Consider the following 18,534-nt stretch of genomic DNA (forward strand, 5'->3'; position numbering starts at 1 on the left):
ATTGGTATATATTCAAAATTTTGATCGACTTTATTATTTGTGAAAATGGATCATGAAAAAATGTTATTCCACCCACAAAGATGGCCCTGTGGGAACAAATTGGACACACTTTCTAATGCATTCGCAACTCAATACGTTCAGGATCGCAAGAAAGGCTTTTATGCTGATTTAGAACGATATCTATCATAAAATATGTCGTAACTATGTCGTCGGTTAAACTAGTTCAACTCCCTAAATCTTCGTAAATTCCCATTCATAAACAGCGCGAGTCAATATACCATTAACGCCATCTATCGACACGGTCAGATACCATAACGTTACGACACAGAAAAGTTACTTATGTTCAAGCAAATATATAATACTTTTTCTAATTCGTAATTGTGTGACTGACTACAGAAAGCATACTTTAATGTACTAAGGTGACATTTCTAAACAACACGCGAAAAAATTAACTCGCTTTTGTTTATTTTTGAAAGTTTCTAGAGGTCTGTATGTCGGTTAAACTATTTACCAGATTAGGCATTCAGGGGACGATTTAAGGCTTTATTCAAACACGTGAAATGAACGTAAGGTTATTTATCGAGATTTATACGTACAGCGATATTTACAGGGTGATTGGGAAAGGTGTAAAGTCTTCAATTATTGAATGGAACATTCCATCTAATAATTTTTACTTAATATTTATTAATATAAATAATTGTTTACTATTTAATGGAATCAGGCGTTACCTTGCGGAAATCCATCCTAAGTAAGAAAATGACCAATATTTAGCCACTTCCGCTAACTTTACACTGCCTGATATTATTTGCCTGTCAGTAGTGTAAATATATAATTTTAAACTATTTTTCTAATATAAAATGTTTAAAAATTTTTACATTAGCGATATTACTGCCTGGAAAAACCGAGGGGTCGAAGACCATTGGGTAGACCCAGGTATCGCTGGATCGATCGCGTTGAGGCAGACTTGCGCGAATTGAATGTCAGCCAATGGCAGACGATGGCGCAAGATAGAGGAAAGTGGAAATCTCTCGCTTCGGAGGCCAAGACCCACTTTGGGTCACTGAGCTAGCGGAGTAGTAGTAGTAGTAGATATTACTGCCTACAAGATAAAAAATAGTCATTGAAAATAATATCACTCATATACTATAGTTAAATTTAACATAAACATAAAACAATACGATTTGTCATATAAAACGCTATGGAATTTTTTCACCAAATATTGGAACATAAAACTATTGGTGAATTATGAAATCGATTTTTCTTTACATACATTATCATTTCGTTGTTTATTATTTCTAAAACTATTGATATTTAGACAGGCTATCGATTTCAGCCAATACACGCTCTCTGCAAGACATATAAAGACATATACTTCCTCTAAAGATATCTATGGGAGGAGAAACCATGATCGACATGCTTGGTAGATGGATTGGTGATCGCAGTGAGATATTTTGGTACAAAATTTTGAATTATCTGAGATAGTATCTTGGGAATTGAATCCGCTACCTACGAATGTAAGTCTCAGTTCTCCACAGTTGGGATATAAACGCTTGGTTGCCGAAGTATATATCAAAGAATTAGTACGGAAGAAATATTAAAAATCAAAAGAGGTTGAATAAAAAGTTTTGTCACGCAAACTTTGGTGTTTATTACGTATAAATGCAAAAACGATTTCATATAAAACAAACATATGAATATATATATGATATGTTTCTACGCTAAAAGCCATTAAAACAAAATGAAGCAAAGCACTTTAGCTAGAATATTGCGCAATTAAAATTTATGCTTTAAAATAACATACGCTACGTTCTCTTGGTAATTGCTCCCGATTAGCGACCCCGCGGTATTATGTGAGAGATTTGCATATTAATGGATACGTCGCCATTGTATTGGGTAGATGTAAAGTCACTTTGGCCCCCCACAGTAGCCACACAGCATCTGCGTCATGTACTCCGCACGATGTTTTTTTTTTGAATATATTAACTAACATGTTTATATATGTTTATAGTTTTTATACTGTATCTTTACAATTATTCTTAGAGAGTTTAATGTAATATCGTATACAGTCTGCAAGGAGCATAAACACTACTATAATAGAGTCAACATATTGTCAATATTTCTATCTGTAATGCCGGATTTAATACTGAATAAGCATTCACTATCAATCAACTCTAGGTCCAGAATTAACAAATAGGCAGATATGTAAAAATTATAGTAAAAAAAGGTCAGCTCAACGTTTAGCCGTAGAGGATTTGGGTTCGATTCTAGGGATACAATATCACATAATTTACACTTTGTGTTAATTATATGCAATTTCCAATGTTAACAGAAGTTTCCATAGGATGGGCAGCAACGACCTCTATATACTATAACACCACACTTACGATACCTAAGCAGAATGTACAGAGAGAAATGAATTTAAAATAGCCCATGTATTATCCATTAAGAAACAAATTCGAAAGTAATTACGAGTAAAACACACATGCGACAACCCTATTAATATCTCATAATAGAATCTAATTGAGACGCAAGTATAAACTATGACTGTCTCTTTCGCGCCGGTGTAATCTATCTCTTTCTTAGGTGAGAGCAACACGTTAGGGATGTCGCCTGTGCTGGCGTCGATTGCAGCTATGTCGGCGCTAGTTGCCACAACGGTGTGTGGGATACTGGCCGTGCTCTATCGTCGCCACATCGCCAGGCATCGCCGACTTCCCGCCAAGCACGCGCCATTAAGGTAATGACTACTTCAGTTCTAACCTGTACTTGAGCATGTGACACTTTTGTGCGTGATTGTATCTTAAATGAACTATTCCATAATGGGTGATACATTTTTTTTTTATTTGCAGTACATTTATATTTACCACTTACTTAAAATATGATTTCTTGCGAAGTTTTCTCATCGTAATTTCATAAGCCGCCCACAGGTGGACTAGGGTCTATCCCATAGATTTCCATTTGACAGCCGCCCATCTCTTCTTAGTACATCCAATACTCTAAATTATTATTTATCCAGCTTTCTTTAACAAATTATAGAAGATGTTGAAGTTATGATGCTAGCCGTTTTGGCTTTGTGCATCGAAAATTGTGTAGGCAAACTAAAAATTATACCCTGGCCAATTGTACTTTAGATACATCGAAGACGTTTGCACAAAGAGGAACTATACTCGTGTAGGTGTATAGTGTTGTTACTGTAGTGTAGTGTTGTGAAGCGAGGACTACTCGGCGATCGGGAGCAACACAGGCTGACCCTTACCCTCGGTTGCTTGCCAGTGCCGTGAGGCCTATGTGCGGTGGACAAATTCGCATCATCATATTTCAGACATAAGACGCTCACTTATGGATATACCTTCACCTAGATTTTAAAAAGACTTTTGAATAGACTTGGATCAGGATCTTCCGATGATATTCATAAGGTCGTCTGTCCTTCTTGTGGGTGGACGTACAAGGCTTCGCGTATCGATCCGAGGTCAAATCAAGCAGCTACCTATTCTGCTCACTGCATCTTCCACTTATCAATCTGATAGGCCATATCAGCTACTATCATTCGTCCAATCTGATAATCTCTGATTCGTTCTCTTTCAAAAATTCCGAGCATAGCCATTTTCATAGCTCCTTGGGCAACTGTAATCATGTAAAGAAAAAAAATCAACTAGTCATTCGATTGTTTTATTAATTCACTCAAATTATATGGTATCAATGTGTGTCATAGTGAAGCAATGTATGCTGACCGAGCTGGGCATTGTCCAACGCCGGTGAAACAGGAGATGGTGCCTCGATCCAGTCCAAGCGAAGCACGAGGACCGCTCCTTCGGTCTCCGGATTCTAGAGAAGCTGATGACGCAGACCCCGATATCATACCAAGTTTGTATGGTGAGTAACCCTTTTTTATATACAAATATTTAAATGACCTAGAAACACATATAATCAGGCTCCAATTTCATATTAAATTAAAATGAATGTAATATTCTTGGCTTTTAAAAAATGGATAGTATCGTGTTTCTTTTAACTTCCTCTGCATATCTGCCTTCTGAACTCGATAGTAAAGTATATATATTATAAACATATAATTGATCTTTCATAAGCACCTGTAAGCTGTGCTAACTTGAAATAAATAATTCTAAATTTGAATATTTTAGTTAACATATTGATCATACTAGATCATACTAGCATATTGAATCAGCAAGTTGAAATGCTTGAGGAAATTAAGGAATGCTTAAAAATTTTGTGATTACCATATTTTACTTTATAGCGCTCTTGTTTAAACACTCTGAAGTATATAAAGAGGCAGTTTCTGTATTCTTCAGACTTTGAACTCATACACACATATACCATACACACCCATACAATTTCATACATATTAATTTTTTTCTATTTGAACTATGATCATGTTATTAGTACAGATTCTCTATTAAATTTATGTATTTAATCACTATTTATTGGGTGACAACCTTGACATTCTGTAACACATTAGTGTTACAGAATGTGAAAAATCTTCTGAATTAAGATTACTTAATTCAGAAGATTTAACGAATCTTGTACGGAATGAAAATAATTAAAAATGTGTATGATATTTTCTATATAAAGAACGGAGGCCTGTGTCCAACGGGTATATGAGCCTACAGCGTCCGTCTTCAGGCAGCAAAATCAGCAGAACTGGTGAAGACGATCGATCTGAACCAGACGGCAGTGGTTTCTACTCTGAAATTAGGAAGAAAGATTATAAAATACCTTTAACTAGTGTAAGTATTGGTTGTTCATAATTTACTATTGTTTTTATTTAATTTTATTTAAATAATAATTTGGGGGGGGGGTCTATCCACGCTGCGTCTACTGGTTCGTGGTCGTCGTTGGAGAATCTCTCGGGCCAACTGCCATTTCAGACGACGAACTACTTCGGCAATGTTGGTTCTTCTTCGGAAAGATGATATAAAATGATTGTTATAAACTTTGTTTAATATCAATAAATCTTTTTAATTATAAATATACGTTACAAGCATTTCTTGTGATCTATTTTTTTTCTTATTAGCTTTTTTATTGGATATTTAAAGAGCATCTCTGTCTCACCTGATGGTAAAGCGATGACGAGGTCTATAATGCCACATTCTTCTCTAGGAGAAACCTATTTATTCTTCATTTGAAGACTACCAAGATATAGTATATATGAGTATTTCTCTCCCTTCCAGTCTTACCATAGTTTAGGTCGAGCCCACAAAGGAGTGGTGGGGTGTGGTGCAAGTGCGGTTGTCGCCGGTGGGGCTGTGACGTCATCGTTGACAGCACACCGTCTGCGCCCGGAGGTGGTGACCACCTCCCATCGGGTTCAGGAGAGCTGCATATAAGGCATCACCTTGGAAGCACTGCAACGCCTTTTGATAATCCTTTACAAATGCATCTATACATACATTTTCTATGTACTAATGCAAAGTTTGAGACAAATTGAAATTATATCTTTCGCATTGATGTATGTTTCGGTATGTTTTAATTGATTTTTATTCACCGATGTTCCTCAGTATTGAATCATTTATTCTCTACATTAGATTGACTGAAAATCAAAGGAAGAGCTCAATTCTACACAAACTAGAAACAAATCTTTAGTGTGACGTCATCATAATATAATAAGATATAAAAAAGGAAAAAAATATTTTATATTTGGAATGACATTGGCTATAAATCAACAAGACATTAATTGATTTTATTATTCATATAATAACCCGCTAAGTGTCAATAAATGTGCTTGGTTGTATATGTAATAATAAAAATGAAATTTCAATTCAATTTGATTCTATTTTATACGAAATTGAGTTGAAATTTCATTTTTATTTTTATGTATGAAACAAAAACCATATGGTTTTTGTTTCATACATAAAAATAAAAACCCCTGTAACATTTCCTTCTTTTATCTTAACACAGTAGATTCTCAACGCGTCTTGACCTAAGAAGAGCCCATTACATAGTCTGTCGGTTTTTTACTCTGCCACAAAGCCTTCACAGTAAGAAGAAGCAAAGTGATCGTATTCCTAGTTCAATAAACTTTTGAAATGATCTATGGTAATTCTAAGATATTAAAACTTGGTTCCGAAGTCGTTAATAAGCATTAAACTAAGTACTTTTATATTACAAATTGATTTAAAACATTGGCGGTCTGGTTAAAACGTTTTAATCTTCAAAATGACTGCTCGTGGATTCTAGATTTTTTTTTGGTAGTCAACCTTCCTTATTGAGGCAGACACATTACGAATTCTGCTGAAGAGAGTTTTTCAATTTTTATTCTACATTCTCTTTCGTTCTTCACATTATCCTTTATTCATAACATTTACGCTTCACGTGATTTATCATTCTTTCCTTGCATATCTTCTTTCTTACATCTCCTTCCTTCCTTCATCTACATTACTAGGTCACAGTTTTTTACAATAATTATCACAGATTATTTTTTATCACATATCTTTTATACTTGCTTTATTTGGTAGAAGTTTAACGAAGAAGTGAAAGCTGTATTTACTTAAAACTACGAACATTATTAAATTCTGTTAAAGGGGGTTATATATATATATATATATACACATATATATGTGTATGTATATATATATATATATATATATACATATATAAAGCTAAGTAGTAAGCTACCACAGATTTGGAATCCTGATTTGCTAAGAAGAGCCGGCTAGAAACTAAACAGATCGTTCAGTGAAATTTTTATTTCAATATCAAAGTAATATTTTATACAAAAATTGTACTTCTATTAATAAATGCCAAGTTTTAAGCGAGAAATAGTAAAGAACTTATAAATAAAAAACCTTTTTAAAACACTACAACTTATTCCATCCAGTGCTTGGAATATCTGCAATTCAGTTTCCCTTCGTCTTCATAAAAATATAATAATTAACTTTCCCGTCGCGACAAAGTTTTCATGTCCAACTTCTTTTTTTACATTTTAATCGTTTTGTTAGCAACTTTGTCCCCGGCTGCGTCGGAGTGAATAGGATAATTAAAATGAAACAATACGATATCCTTTTCTAAGAATATTCTTTCTTTCAAACGACCGAATTTTCATGGTCCGATTCATTTTAACAATGAAACAACCATCGTTTAGTTTTCATTGCGTTTTCAATGATTTAACTCATTAATTGTTTTCTGTATATTCAAATTAAATTTGCTCTTTTAAATGTAAAATATTAGATTTATTTTAGATAAAAAGGTTCCAGGTCACTCAGAGAGCAATTGACAGGGCTATGGTCGGAATTTCGCTGCGAGGTCAAATCAGTAAGAAAAGGGCCAATATATAGCTACTTCTGCCAATGCAGTAGTAGTCGTGCAATAAAGTGCACCGCCCGCGAGCCCGCTGATAAATGCGTATGCGGCAAACAATGCGAATTACACAACTACCACCGTTAAATCAACTCTCCACGGGGCATTTTCAGGAATAGTGTTACACCGATTAGTGCCAAACACAGAGATCTCTCTCTCGCATGCGCGTTTATCAGAGCGCTGGCGGGCGGTGCGCTTTATTGCACGACTACTACAAGCCATTGTCTATTGGTTTCTAGCTGTCACACATATATACATATATTTAATAAAAAGAAGATATGTCAATCAACACAGTATTACTAATCGTAACTGAGGAACAAAGGTAAAGATTAAATTGGAATTATAGAAGCAATGACTCAATCTTACAGTAAATTCTTTTGTATGAAATATGTAAGCGATACTTCGAACAAAGATATGAAAACAAAAGAAAACTATAATATATACAATGTTTTCTCAATTTGTCTCGACATATTACATACGTGGCATTTGATTTGGCACATCCGAAAACTAGAGTGAATTTTTGATTCGGTTCTGTGTACTATTTTGTAACAGTGTGCCAAATCAAATGCCGAGCGACCTTCCTTAGCCCGTAAAAATATATTTGGACAATACATTGATCATCATTACAGTGCTTCCAACAAGTCACGCCCTCCGATATATATGTATATAAATATAAGTAATGACTGTGTTCCTTTCTTAGTTTAAACTTTTGTACATAAGAAATTTTTACCGGTCTTGTGTCTAAAGTGTTGATTGTGAGCAAACGCTTGAGAGTGTGACGTGAGCTTTATAGATGGACGTTCATATGGATTTGCTCAAATTTTTACTTCAACAATCTCTCAGTATATACTTGTGTTTTATATATCATGAACTTGTGAATAAACTTGAAATATTTACTGGAATAGATTCTATAAAAATTCCAGGACCTCTGTCTAACTCAAAAACGAACTCGAAATATCTTTATATAAGTGACAAATTTTAACATAAGCATTAAGCTACAATCGGAACGCTGATCTGTCGAGAAAAGTCGGCCAAAACTCAATTTTTGTTGTGTATATTAAAATATCAATCATATAAATGATTCAACAAAATTCCACGCATTTCGATCAATTAAAACCTCTTGAATACTATAATAATGTTTGTTTATACTTTATATTTATATTAAAACCTAAGAAACGGAAGGTCTAAGTTATCTTGTGAAGCTTTTTATATATACATACACTCACTTAAGTTCACGTATCCTTCCGTGAACTAAGTTCAGATGAAGCTGTAAAAGCCTTAAGGCTAACAGCATAAACATCTACAGAGAAAATGCAATACACTTAGAACATATAAAGGCTTTGTTTTTACAAAGCCTTAAATATTTTTTTGAAAACTAAACTTAGGTGTTATCGGTTTAATTTTATTTATTCACTATTTTTCACATGAGATTTTAAATAATGGGGCAAAAATAATATCTTTACAATTGTTGAAGAGATATGATATTTCGAACTAAATTATTGGTTTACAAGTTCATATATGAACAATTATTATAAAAGATGACCCATAACAAAGTTTATTTTTGTTTTTTAAATAACTTCTAGTTGACTGAAGTTCTTGTCATCTATTTTGAGCATGGAGGTTGTACGTGAAATGTATAAGAAAAAGTCGTATTGAATAGGTTTGACTTTGACCACCGATTCAGTCGCTTTGTAATTTTTTATAAGGACATTTCAAAAAAAGAAAGAATTTAATTTTTTAATGAATTGACAACATTTTCAATATCTCAAACAAGGCGTGTTTTATAAATTCTTCGGAGTCATTTGATTGAATATTCTAGAATGAAATTTGACGATATCTTATAATATCATTAAAAAAATAATTATTTATTGTAATTAAAAAAAATTATTAGTCTAATTATTTTCAAAATTAAAATTTATTATATTTCACATTCGATACATATAAATAAAAAGTGTTTAAAATGGTATAATTTATAATTATACATATACTTTAAAAATTCATAGCTTTTTGCCTAAAAGTTTGGCGGGTTTTTTTTAGGATAATTGGTTATAGGTGAAAAAGGTTTAAACGCGTGAATATATAGCCTTCGCCTTATATGATATATATTTGTGTGGTAAAACATAGTTTAATATTTCTCTACAGTTTTTTTTTTGTATTTATTCGATTTTTTTTCTCATAAAACTGTCGACATTAGGACAGAGAGAATAAAAAATTATAGACTTATAATTTAAAAAAATTAGCGTGTCCCAACAAAAAATATTGTACGTATTTCATCGAGAAAACTTTGAAGAGATAAAAATAATAAATAGAACTTTTCAGAACCTTCCACAAGGATGATTTAAACGGGTGAATACCTTATTGGTTAGCAAAAAGTTTTATTATGCCTCTATTTATAATCAGCCTGTATAAAGTATTCGATATAAAATATGTACCATTATTTTTTAATAAAATGCATTTGGCCAATTAATACTGGCAGTATAATATATACAGGAATGTAAACAATAATAAACTTACTATATATGCTTTTACTTTTCTAAATATTTTTATTGTTAAGTTATTTATTATTTCAGTACTAACTGACAAAAAATTAGCTATACCTTCTCCCTTATAAAACTTTAACACCTATAATCAAGTGATCATAAGCCTCTTTAACAATTTGTTATAAAATAAATCTTAAAAGGATTTATCTGAAAGCAATCACTCTGTATATCTATTTATACAAGTGTTTATATAATCTGTCGTTGCTTCGCCCACAAAAATAGGATTATTTAGGTTACCATAACACATCGCTGTCCAAAGGGAGCATCTCTCTTTGATCTGTACGTGCGAGATGACAGTTCAATTTGGACCGTGAAATTCGGTCCCGACCGGGCTTTGAACTCTGGCCGCGTGTTTACACTGCCGGCATCGTGTGTAACATTTGTAACGTCCCACTAACGAGTGTAACAAACACGGGCTCGATTGATACGCGACGTCGCGGTGTGAACTCAACGCTTCGAGATGAATCGGAGAGTGTGTGGCCATGAAATACGCGTGATCATATAGGTGTTACATTAAACTTTGTATCTAAATGGCGATTTATTCGTAAAACTAACGGATGAATAATTTAGAATTTACTTGAAGAATTTTCGTTTTATATAAATTATATGATATCAGCAAATCATTTGCAGATTCGTTTATATAAAATCATAATTTTGACTGTATGTAATACAGTTGTAAAATGTTTAATGCTCATAAATAATATCGTGGACGAATTTATGATAATTATTGGAACTTTTCAGAATCTTCCTACATTGCAAAAATGGGTATATATTAAAAATACTTCTTAAGGATGAAAAAGGCATAATTTTTTTTTTATTTTACATTTAACTGTAAAAATAACAAATAGTTTAATATTCCAAAATAACAAAATTGCATCATAACTGGTGCAGTTCATATTGAAGTTTAGCCTGTTTTCAAATACCAATACTGACGATTTGATATGTTTCGGATTACTTTATTTTCGGATAAGGAAAAATAAAAAAAAACTAAAATTTAATGAATTAAATGCGTAAATAAATTTAAAAACGCCAGTTTCATGGCCCAAAAACGCCCCCGCGACCACACGCATTGTCGTGGACTCGGGCGACATTTATCTCCAGTTAGCGCCGCAGAGCACCGCTGCGTCACACCTTAGCCCGGCAAACACGAGACTCGAACCTTATTACCGCAGTTTACAGTGTCACTTACACTGTATTTATAGTGTTAAACCTTTTATCGCGTCGTCACACATCATTATCGTACATCCACTCGAAGATCAAACCGGCCAAACTACATGATCCTTAAATATTTAATGGAATCAGGCGTTACCTCGCGGAAGTCCATCCTAAGTAAGTAAAGGACCAATATTTAGCCACTTCCGCACATGCAGTGGTAGTCGTGCAATGAAATGCACCGCCCGCCAGCCCGCTGATAAATGCGTATGCGGCAAACAATGCGAATCACACAACCGCCACCACCAAATCACTCAACACGTGTTTCACCTCTCCACGGGGCATCTTCAGGAGTTATGTTACACCGATTAGTGCCACACACATAGTGTTTCATTGCACGACTACCACTGCATGTGCGGAAGTGGCTAAATATTGGTCCTTTTCTTACTTACTTGATCCTTTAATTTTGTTGAACAGAGCCACTTGCGAATTTTCAGACCCAAGATGCAAATTACCTTCGCCTTATAAGATATATATATGTACGGAAAAAACATAGTTCAATATTCCTATATAGAAACTTTTTTTTAAACACTGACGAGATGAGGACAGAGGTATAAAAATATTGACATCTAATTTAAAAAAAGTAGCGTGTCATAACAAAAAGTATTATATGTATTTAACTGAGAAAACTTTGAAGAAATAATTATAATAAATAGAACTTTCCAGAACCTTCCAGAAAAATGGCAGCGTGTTAAGAAATATCTTCAAGATGCTTCTGGCATTAAATATTTATAAATGGGGCTTTAGTCTATATCGACAAAGTTTAATAAATGTTATGATTTTATTAAAAAAATTAAATCGAGAATTATAATGTTGTAAAATTTTGTTGATAAATCGTTTTAAATGTCGAACTTCATTATCTATTTGCTTCAATTGTTTTCAGACAATTTGAAAATGTTTTTGTAAGCAAAGTTTTGATATCGTTCGAGATAAAAACTATCTTCTTAAATGTATTTTCTAACTTGAAAGTCGATGGTTATATAACCAAGTCGTACTTTTACATTTAAGTAAAACAATCAGTTATGTTTTAAGTGTTAAGATAAATTTAATTGTGTTAATTTTTAAAAAAAATAACTAACATATAAATGAAAAGATGAAAAGTGTTTTGAACAGAGTTCTGTCATCATTGTATATAATGTAAAAATTGTAAATAGAGAATTCTATCGTAAATTTTAGTCTAATTTAGATTTAAAGGTGCTAAGTACTGTACATTTCTACAAATAAACCTGTAGGCTACGTCAATTCAGAACAAAAGCCAACGCAGTGCGATGGTCGAAAATGTTGATATAGATAATAAAAAAAAAAATCGAAATATTGTTTCTGGTAAATGTTTCCAAATACAATGTCAAGCATTTATACATGGCATTTTTATTTTTGACAACCCTAATAATTATGTTTACGCTGGTCCAAACATGTCCACACAACACAATAAAAATATATGTTCAATTCTTGCTTCGAGAAAAAAGTAGATAAAATCACAACCAAAATCAAAATCAATATCAAAATAGAAACCTTTATTCTAATAGGCAGGTACAAGCTCTTTCGAAATGTCAATCAAAATTAAATTTCAGCATTGTTGTCACTTCAAAAGCTACCACCCGCTCGAAAGGCAGTTCTGCTAAGAGCCAAACTCAACAGTTGCTCTTTACAAATATAGTTTTATAAAGAGTGCGTGACAATAATTAGCTTCCTGAGTGAGCATCAACAACATATAATTCCAGGCATTAACATCAATATAGTATTCTTGGATATAATATACTTTTTTCAAAAATATTTTTTTTAAATATTGGTTTTAAATCTCTACATGTGCAGATTGAAATTCTTTATGCAATTTTATTACATGTATGTACGTCTTATGCCATATATGATTTAATATTTTACGACAAAATTTAAGAGTATACAGTTTATAGTTCTCCTCATTATATTCTATATTTTTATTAATATAAGACATTATTATGTATACAAGATATTAAAATATATTATGATTACAGATGTTAAACAAAGCAGTGTACGTGTGAGCTATATGTCTCATTTGCTGTCATATTATTTATGGTATATAGAAAATTCAATAGTTTCAAATTAATCATTGTTCTGTCGCATTATTATTTGAAAAATAAATTAGTTAAGACATTTTAAGAGCAATAATTTCATACAGAATGTTTGAAGATTGGTGTAAAAGTATTTTGATAATAAATTCACTCCTTTTAAGCTTTACTAAACATCCTGTATAAAAATTAAATCGGTTTAAACTAGGTGAATTTGACGAAAACGTATCAGGTTACGAATGCATAGACCGCCCGCTATGCGGCTAGTATAACTCACATACATTTAACTAAACGCTTGTTTTTTTACGAACACGAACAATTAATATGAACAGAATAAATATTTTATGAATTCAGAAAACATTATAAATACACTTGAAGATAAATGGACTTAACATCTGAGACGGTTTTTAGTTTCTTATTATATTTTATATGTTCTGTTTTACGATGACATAAAGTGTAACTTAGAACTTGTCATTGATCACCACTTCTAGTAATTAGCCTCATATATTTCAAATAGAGGCAGCTGGAAGTGACCATCCAGTGATTTCCAATGACCTTGATAATATCTCCCTTCTCCAACTCTTGTAGATGAACGTCATAACTTGTTTGCTGGCATGTGATCTTATCCCTAGAACAAAACCTATCGAGGTGCACGATATCACCTGCTATCTCTTATTTTCAAGTGTAAGAGCAGACTGAGATAGAGTTAAGAAGAAGGGTGGAGAGTAGCACCATCGCCTCCACAGTGGGATTTTTTTTATTTAATGAAATCAGGCGTTACCTTGCAGATGTCTATCCTATTTAGCCACTTCCGCACATGCAGTGGTAGTCGTGCAACAAAGTGCACCGCCCGCCAGCCCGCTGATAAATGCTTATGCGGCAAACGTTGCGAATTACACAACTACCACCGTTAAATCACTCAACACGTGTTTCACCCCTCCACGGGGCATCTTCATAAGTTATGTTACACCGATTAGTGCCAAACATAGACACTCTGTGCTAAATTTTGGTTCTTTTCTTACTTCTATAATGGAAGACAAAAAGTGTCATATTAAATTATTATATCAATACATATCAAGTTATTATAATTTATTGAATCTTTCTTATTTGAAAATAATAATTTCCAGGAGAGCTTAAGTCTATCCTAATTGCAAATACAAGTATTTATGGTATAAACTTAAAAACTCATGTTTGTCATATTAAAAAAAGGATCAACATTATTTATTTTCTCAACATAAAATTAAAAATAAAAGTTGAATTTTTAATATCGAATAGTTTATTTTAAGGTAACATTGGACTGTCTGTCGGGTCATTTACTCGTTTAATAAAAATATAGTAAATACATTTTAAGAATAAAACAACTTTAGAATGATTTTCTTAACTATATTAATGAACATTTTTAAATAGATCAATTAAATGTAATTCTGATAAGTATTTTGGAGGTTCTCTGCCCAGGGCTGGTTTGAAAGCTTCAAGGCTTTGTTTTATAATTAAATATGTCATTACAAGAGAATTCGATTAGTTTCTAGCTTATTTCAAATTTGGCTCTTACCGCTTGAAGTGTGATCATTGAAAATTATCAATAATATATCTATCTGCATTCAGAAAAGCCCATATGCTTTTAGTAAAATTTTTTAGAAATATACAATGTAAGGGTCCATTAAAAATGAGGTCTAAAACTGTAACAAATTTAACGATGGACCTCGTAAACTTGTTCATAAACAACACGATGTCCAGTACGTAATAAAATTGTTGTACCTATAGCTATGGGTGGTACAGTGAATTGTAAAATGTTTACTTACTTCTTACACCACGTGGCATAAGCGTTATATGAACTTCTTGCATCAGATAGCTCTCGTATCAGATTGTCGATTTAAAATTAAATACGTATAAATATATAGTAAATATTTTAATGTTCACTTTGACAATATCTTTGACACATCTGTAGAGAATATCATGACGAAATTAAAAAAAATATATGAAATAGGTCAATCTAGTAGAGCTGGTACCAAGCGATCTGCATTAAAAGTTTTATCATGACTTTATAAATGTCATTTGTTCACCTTGTGTGTCCAACACTACATTTTCCAGTCCGTGGTTTTCCACTTACAACTTTAAGGCTTCAGCGGATCTTTGACTGCCACTTCAAATTTCCGATTAGCTGGACTATGTCGGCTATGATATTGGGTTACAAATTTTTCTATTAGTTTTTGTTTAATAAATTTTTGTTTATGCTAAATATATATATATATGTGGTTTTCTATTTTCTGGCTGAGTCGCCAACCATAAGTCAGCTGTTGAGGGTGTGTATAACCCATAGCTTCATCGCCGCCGCAACCTTTAGTAGATCCTGCTTAGTCGTAGTTACCACAAGCCGGTAGACGCGGTGTATGTGTAAGTGTATATGTATGTGTATGTGTATGTGTATGTGTATGTGTATGTGTATGTGTATGTGTATGTGTATGTGTATGTGTATGTGTATGTGTACGTATCATAGGGCCTGATGGTGGTGCCCCGTATGTCGGACTCGATCTAGATCAATACCGACTAAAAACAATCCTCTCTCTTCGGTATCCCTGGTCCCCACGGCATGGCCGTTAGGCATTACTTCGCGGGGGGGATTTAGCCGCAGCTTTCTCTGATAAAGTGGCTGTTCAGGCCAGCTTCCTCCGCTCCTGCTCTATTTTTCGCAAGTCCTTCAGCACGGTCGTACAATACGCGTTCGTAAGTTTCCAGGCCGATGGTGAGGATAGCATTGTAGCTATCAGAGTTTCAGGATAGATTTTGCATCCTACACCTTCTTCCCAAGACTTTCTGGCTTCGTTAAATCGGGGGCAGACGAATGTATGTGTATGTGTATGAGTATGTATATGTATGTGTATGTGTATATGGCGTATCCCTGAACACTTTATATTGTTACAGTTATTAGCCCCTCGCATTAGAATATAAAATTTCATTGTGATCATATTTCATACATACAGGCTAATTTGAAACGGTTTCAAATGTTTTAATGATTTTTGCTAACAAATATACATACAAATCATCGAGCAAATACGCCAAAAAACTTACCGTTTCAACATCCTAAAATTAAAGGATACACTTAAAACTTAGTCCTAACTTAATAGTTATATAAAGTTACGTAAATTACTGCATTGCGGAGAATGCGAACTTTTAACTTAAAAGAATTAGTTTTCACGTATTCCAGATTTATACATATATGGAACAGAACCCTTACAGTAAGAACTGAAACTTGAGATTATAGATTTTAGGTTCGATCACTTAGTTACAGCGTGGGTTGACCACGACATGTATATTGAATTCTCCCCCAAGGCAAAGCGGGAACCAGTACGAGATATTTCGTTTACTTCTTTTAAACTCATGTATGTAGAAGATTAAAGAGCTAGAAGATAATCAACTACTTGCTGGATGCATGGGTCAATAAGACTTTCCAGAAACAGATAAGCTGTGAGAAAAATACTAACTCATATGGAAACGACTAAGAAGAGGAAATATCATCGAAGAAATATTTGGGGAATAACCTATTGCTTATTCTTTACGCAAATCGAAATAAAACAATAGAGCATCAAGAGAATAATTTTTACAAAAATTTGAATAAAGAATAACAAAATCACGTTTCACTAAATGGTAAACGTAATACGCGGCGCCCCTCGTTAATTGGACGATACAACAGATAATATATTTTAAAACAAAGCTCGCACGGACCTTAAACAGCTTTAATGATGGCATAAAATTTTACACAGATAATAAATGTCCGGGGCACAATAAATTTGATGCGGACAGATTATAAAATTTCACTTTAACTTTGACAGTTCATGTGTGGTTAAATTTACTATGGCGATAATTCGTGGTCCGGTGGGACGCCGGAAACACAATAAAAGTTTATTTGAGACGATTTTATAAATTTGTTCCGCTAGAACGCGCCGCACGATTTATGAACGTTGACTTATACTTACTAATTGGATATGACTTATTTGTCTCACTAGCGACTTTCGAATGTATCAAACTATTTTGGTCTTATACTCGTACATATACACCTATCCCCTGATTTACACGGTACTTGTTTTACACGTTTTCGCTTTTACACGGATTTCCAAATATTTTTTTTTTGTTTTAATAACCAATTTTATTACCATCTGTTATAGTGTAAATATTTCTGCTTCAAACATCAACTCGGCACAAATAATTTCGAGTGATGAAAGTGAATTCGAACCTTCGATTCCGAAAATAAAACACCTTTGTGATAAAGGATAATAAAACACCTTTGCTTTTATTTTTTGGTATTCTGTTTAATGTATTGTAATTAAATAAAAAAACGGTGTTTCCGTAATATATTAAATATTTTAACTTGTCAATGCATTTTAATTTTATTTCTGTGTACGCCTAAAAATATTGAAAAAAATTACGACTGTTGAATAGCAAAATTATGCATTTTCTGCAACTTTTTCGATTTACACGGTTTTGACTTGAAAATTTTTAATTTTCGATTTACACGTTTTTCTCAGGAACGTATCTACCGTGTAAATCGGGGGATAGGTGTATATATATTCAATTTTCTGGTCGCTGTCATCAGAGCGTATATATACGCGGCTGCATTCAGCATTGAAACCATATTATCAACAGTTGATTCTGATAATTATTACCAGGCATCAAGCTGTAGCATTTCTTCTTTTCAGCCGTTAGACGAATTTTTAGTTCAATAACTGGTAATTTATGATAAACACTATTAAAAAATAAATAATATCAGAAATAATTACATAATGATAATAGATGATAAATAAAATTGATTTCAAAATTCGAACAACTACGTATTAAAATTGTTTATTATTTACAATCAATCCCTGTAGACTTTGTTATGCCAAAAATACTAGCCAGTCGCATTAAAAAATAAAAAATAAATTACTATAACTTATCACACAGTTATCACTTATACGTGGCGATAGGAGATAAATGTAATAACTTTAAAGTACACAGTACAGTGAGTTACACTTATCACCAATCACCCTCAAACTTTCACGAGGCTAGAAGGATTCTCTGGGTACCTACATAGGTTCAAACTCACGGAGAGTCCAGACCCGACCGTGGTGCACCGACTGTCCAGGATTTGGCGCGGTAAGATCAGAATACCAGTCTCAGTTCGCAGAGAGAATAGAGGAGGAGAATATCCCCTCACTGGTGAGCAAAGAGAAGATGCCAGACCTTTTTGAAGATCTACAAAAATATAATAAAAAAGACAAAAAAAAATCAATGAACAAATAAAAAATAGTAATAATGTATATAATAAACAACAGTGATAATTACAAAACTGCCACCGTTAAATCGGCAGTGGCGGTTGTGTAATTCGCATTGTTTGTCGCATACGCATTTATCAGCGGGCTGGCGGGCGGTGCACTTTGTTGCACGACTAC

At 33.2% G+C, this 18,534-nt stretch overlaps 1 protein-coding gene across 1 annotated transcript in view; it reads left to right on the top strand.

The window, feature by feature from the left end:
• LOC137919900 (neural cell adhesion molecule 2-like) overlaps window positions 1-5,342 on the top strand; it is a 44,307-nt gene extending 38,965 nt beyond the window's left edge. The window contains exons 13-16 of the mRNA XM_068763120.1: window positions 2,584-2,737; window positions 3,713-3,873; window positions 4,588-4,742; window positions 5,187-5,342. Of these exons, the coding sequence (XP_068619221.1) occupies window positions 2,584-2,737; window positions 3,713-3,873; window positions 4,588-4,742; window positions 5,187-5,342 (626 nt within the window). The remainder of the gene's footprint in view (window positions 1-2,583; window positions 2,738-3,712; window positions 3,874-4,587; window positions 4,743-5,186) is intronic.
• Window positions 5,343-18,534: the final 13,192 nt, after the last annotated feature.

The sequence above is a fragment of the Battus philenor genome, unplaced genomic scaffold, assembly GCF_028537555.1.
Source record: "Battus philenor isolate CCGP_79_NKW_IND1 unplaced genomic scaffold, ilBatPhil1.0.hap1 SCAF_17, whole genome shotgun sequence".
NCBI lineage: Eukaryota > Metazoa > Arthropoda > Insecta > Lepidoptera > Papilionidae > Battus > Battus philenor.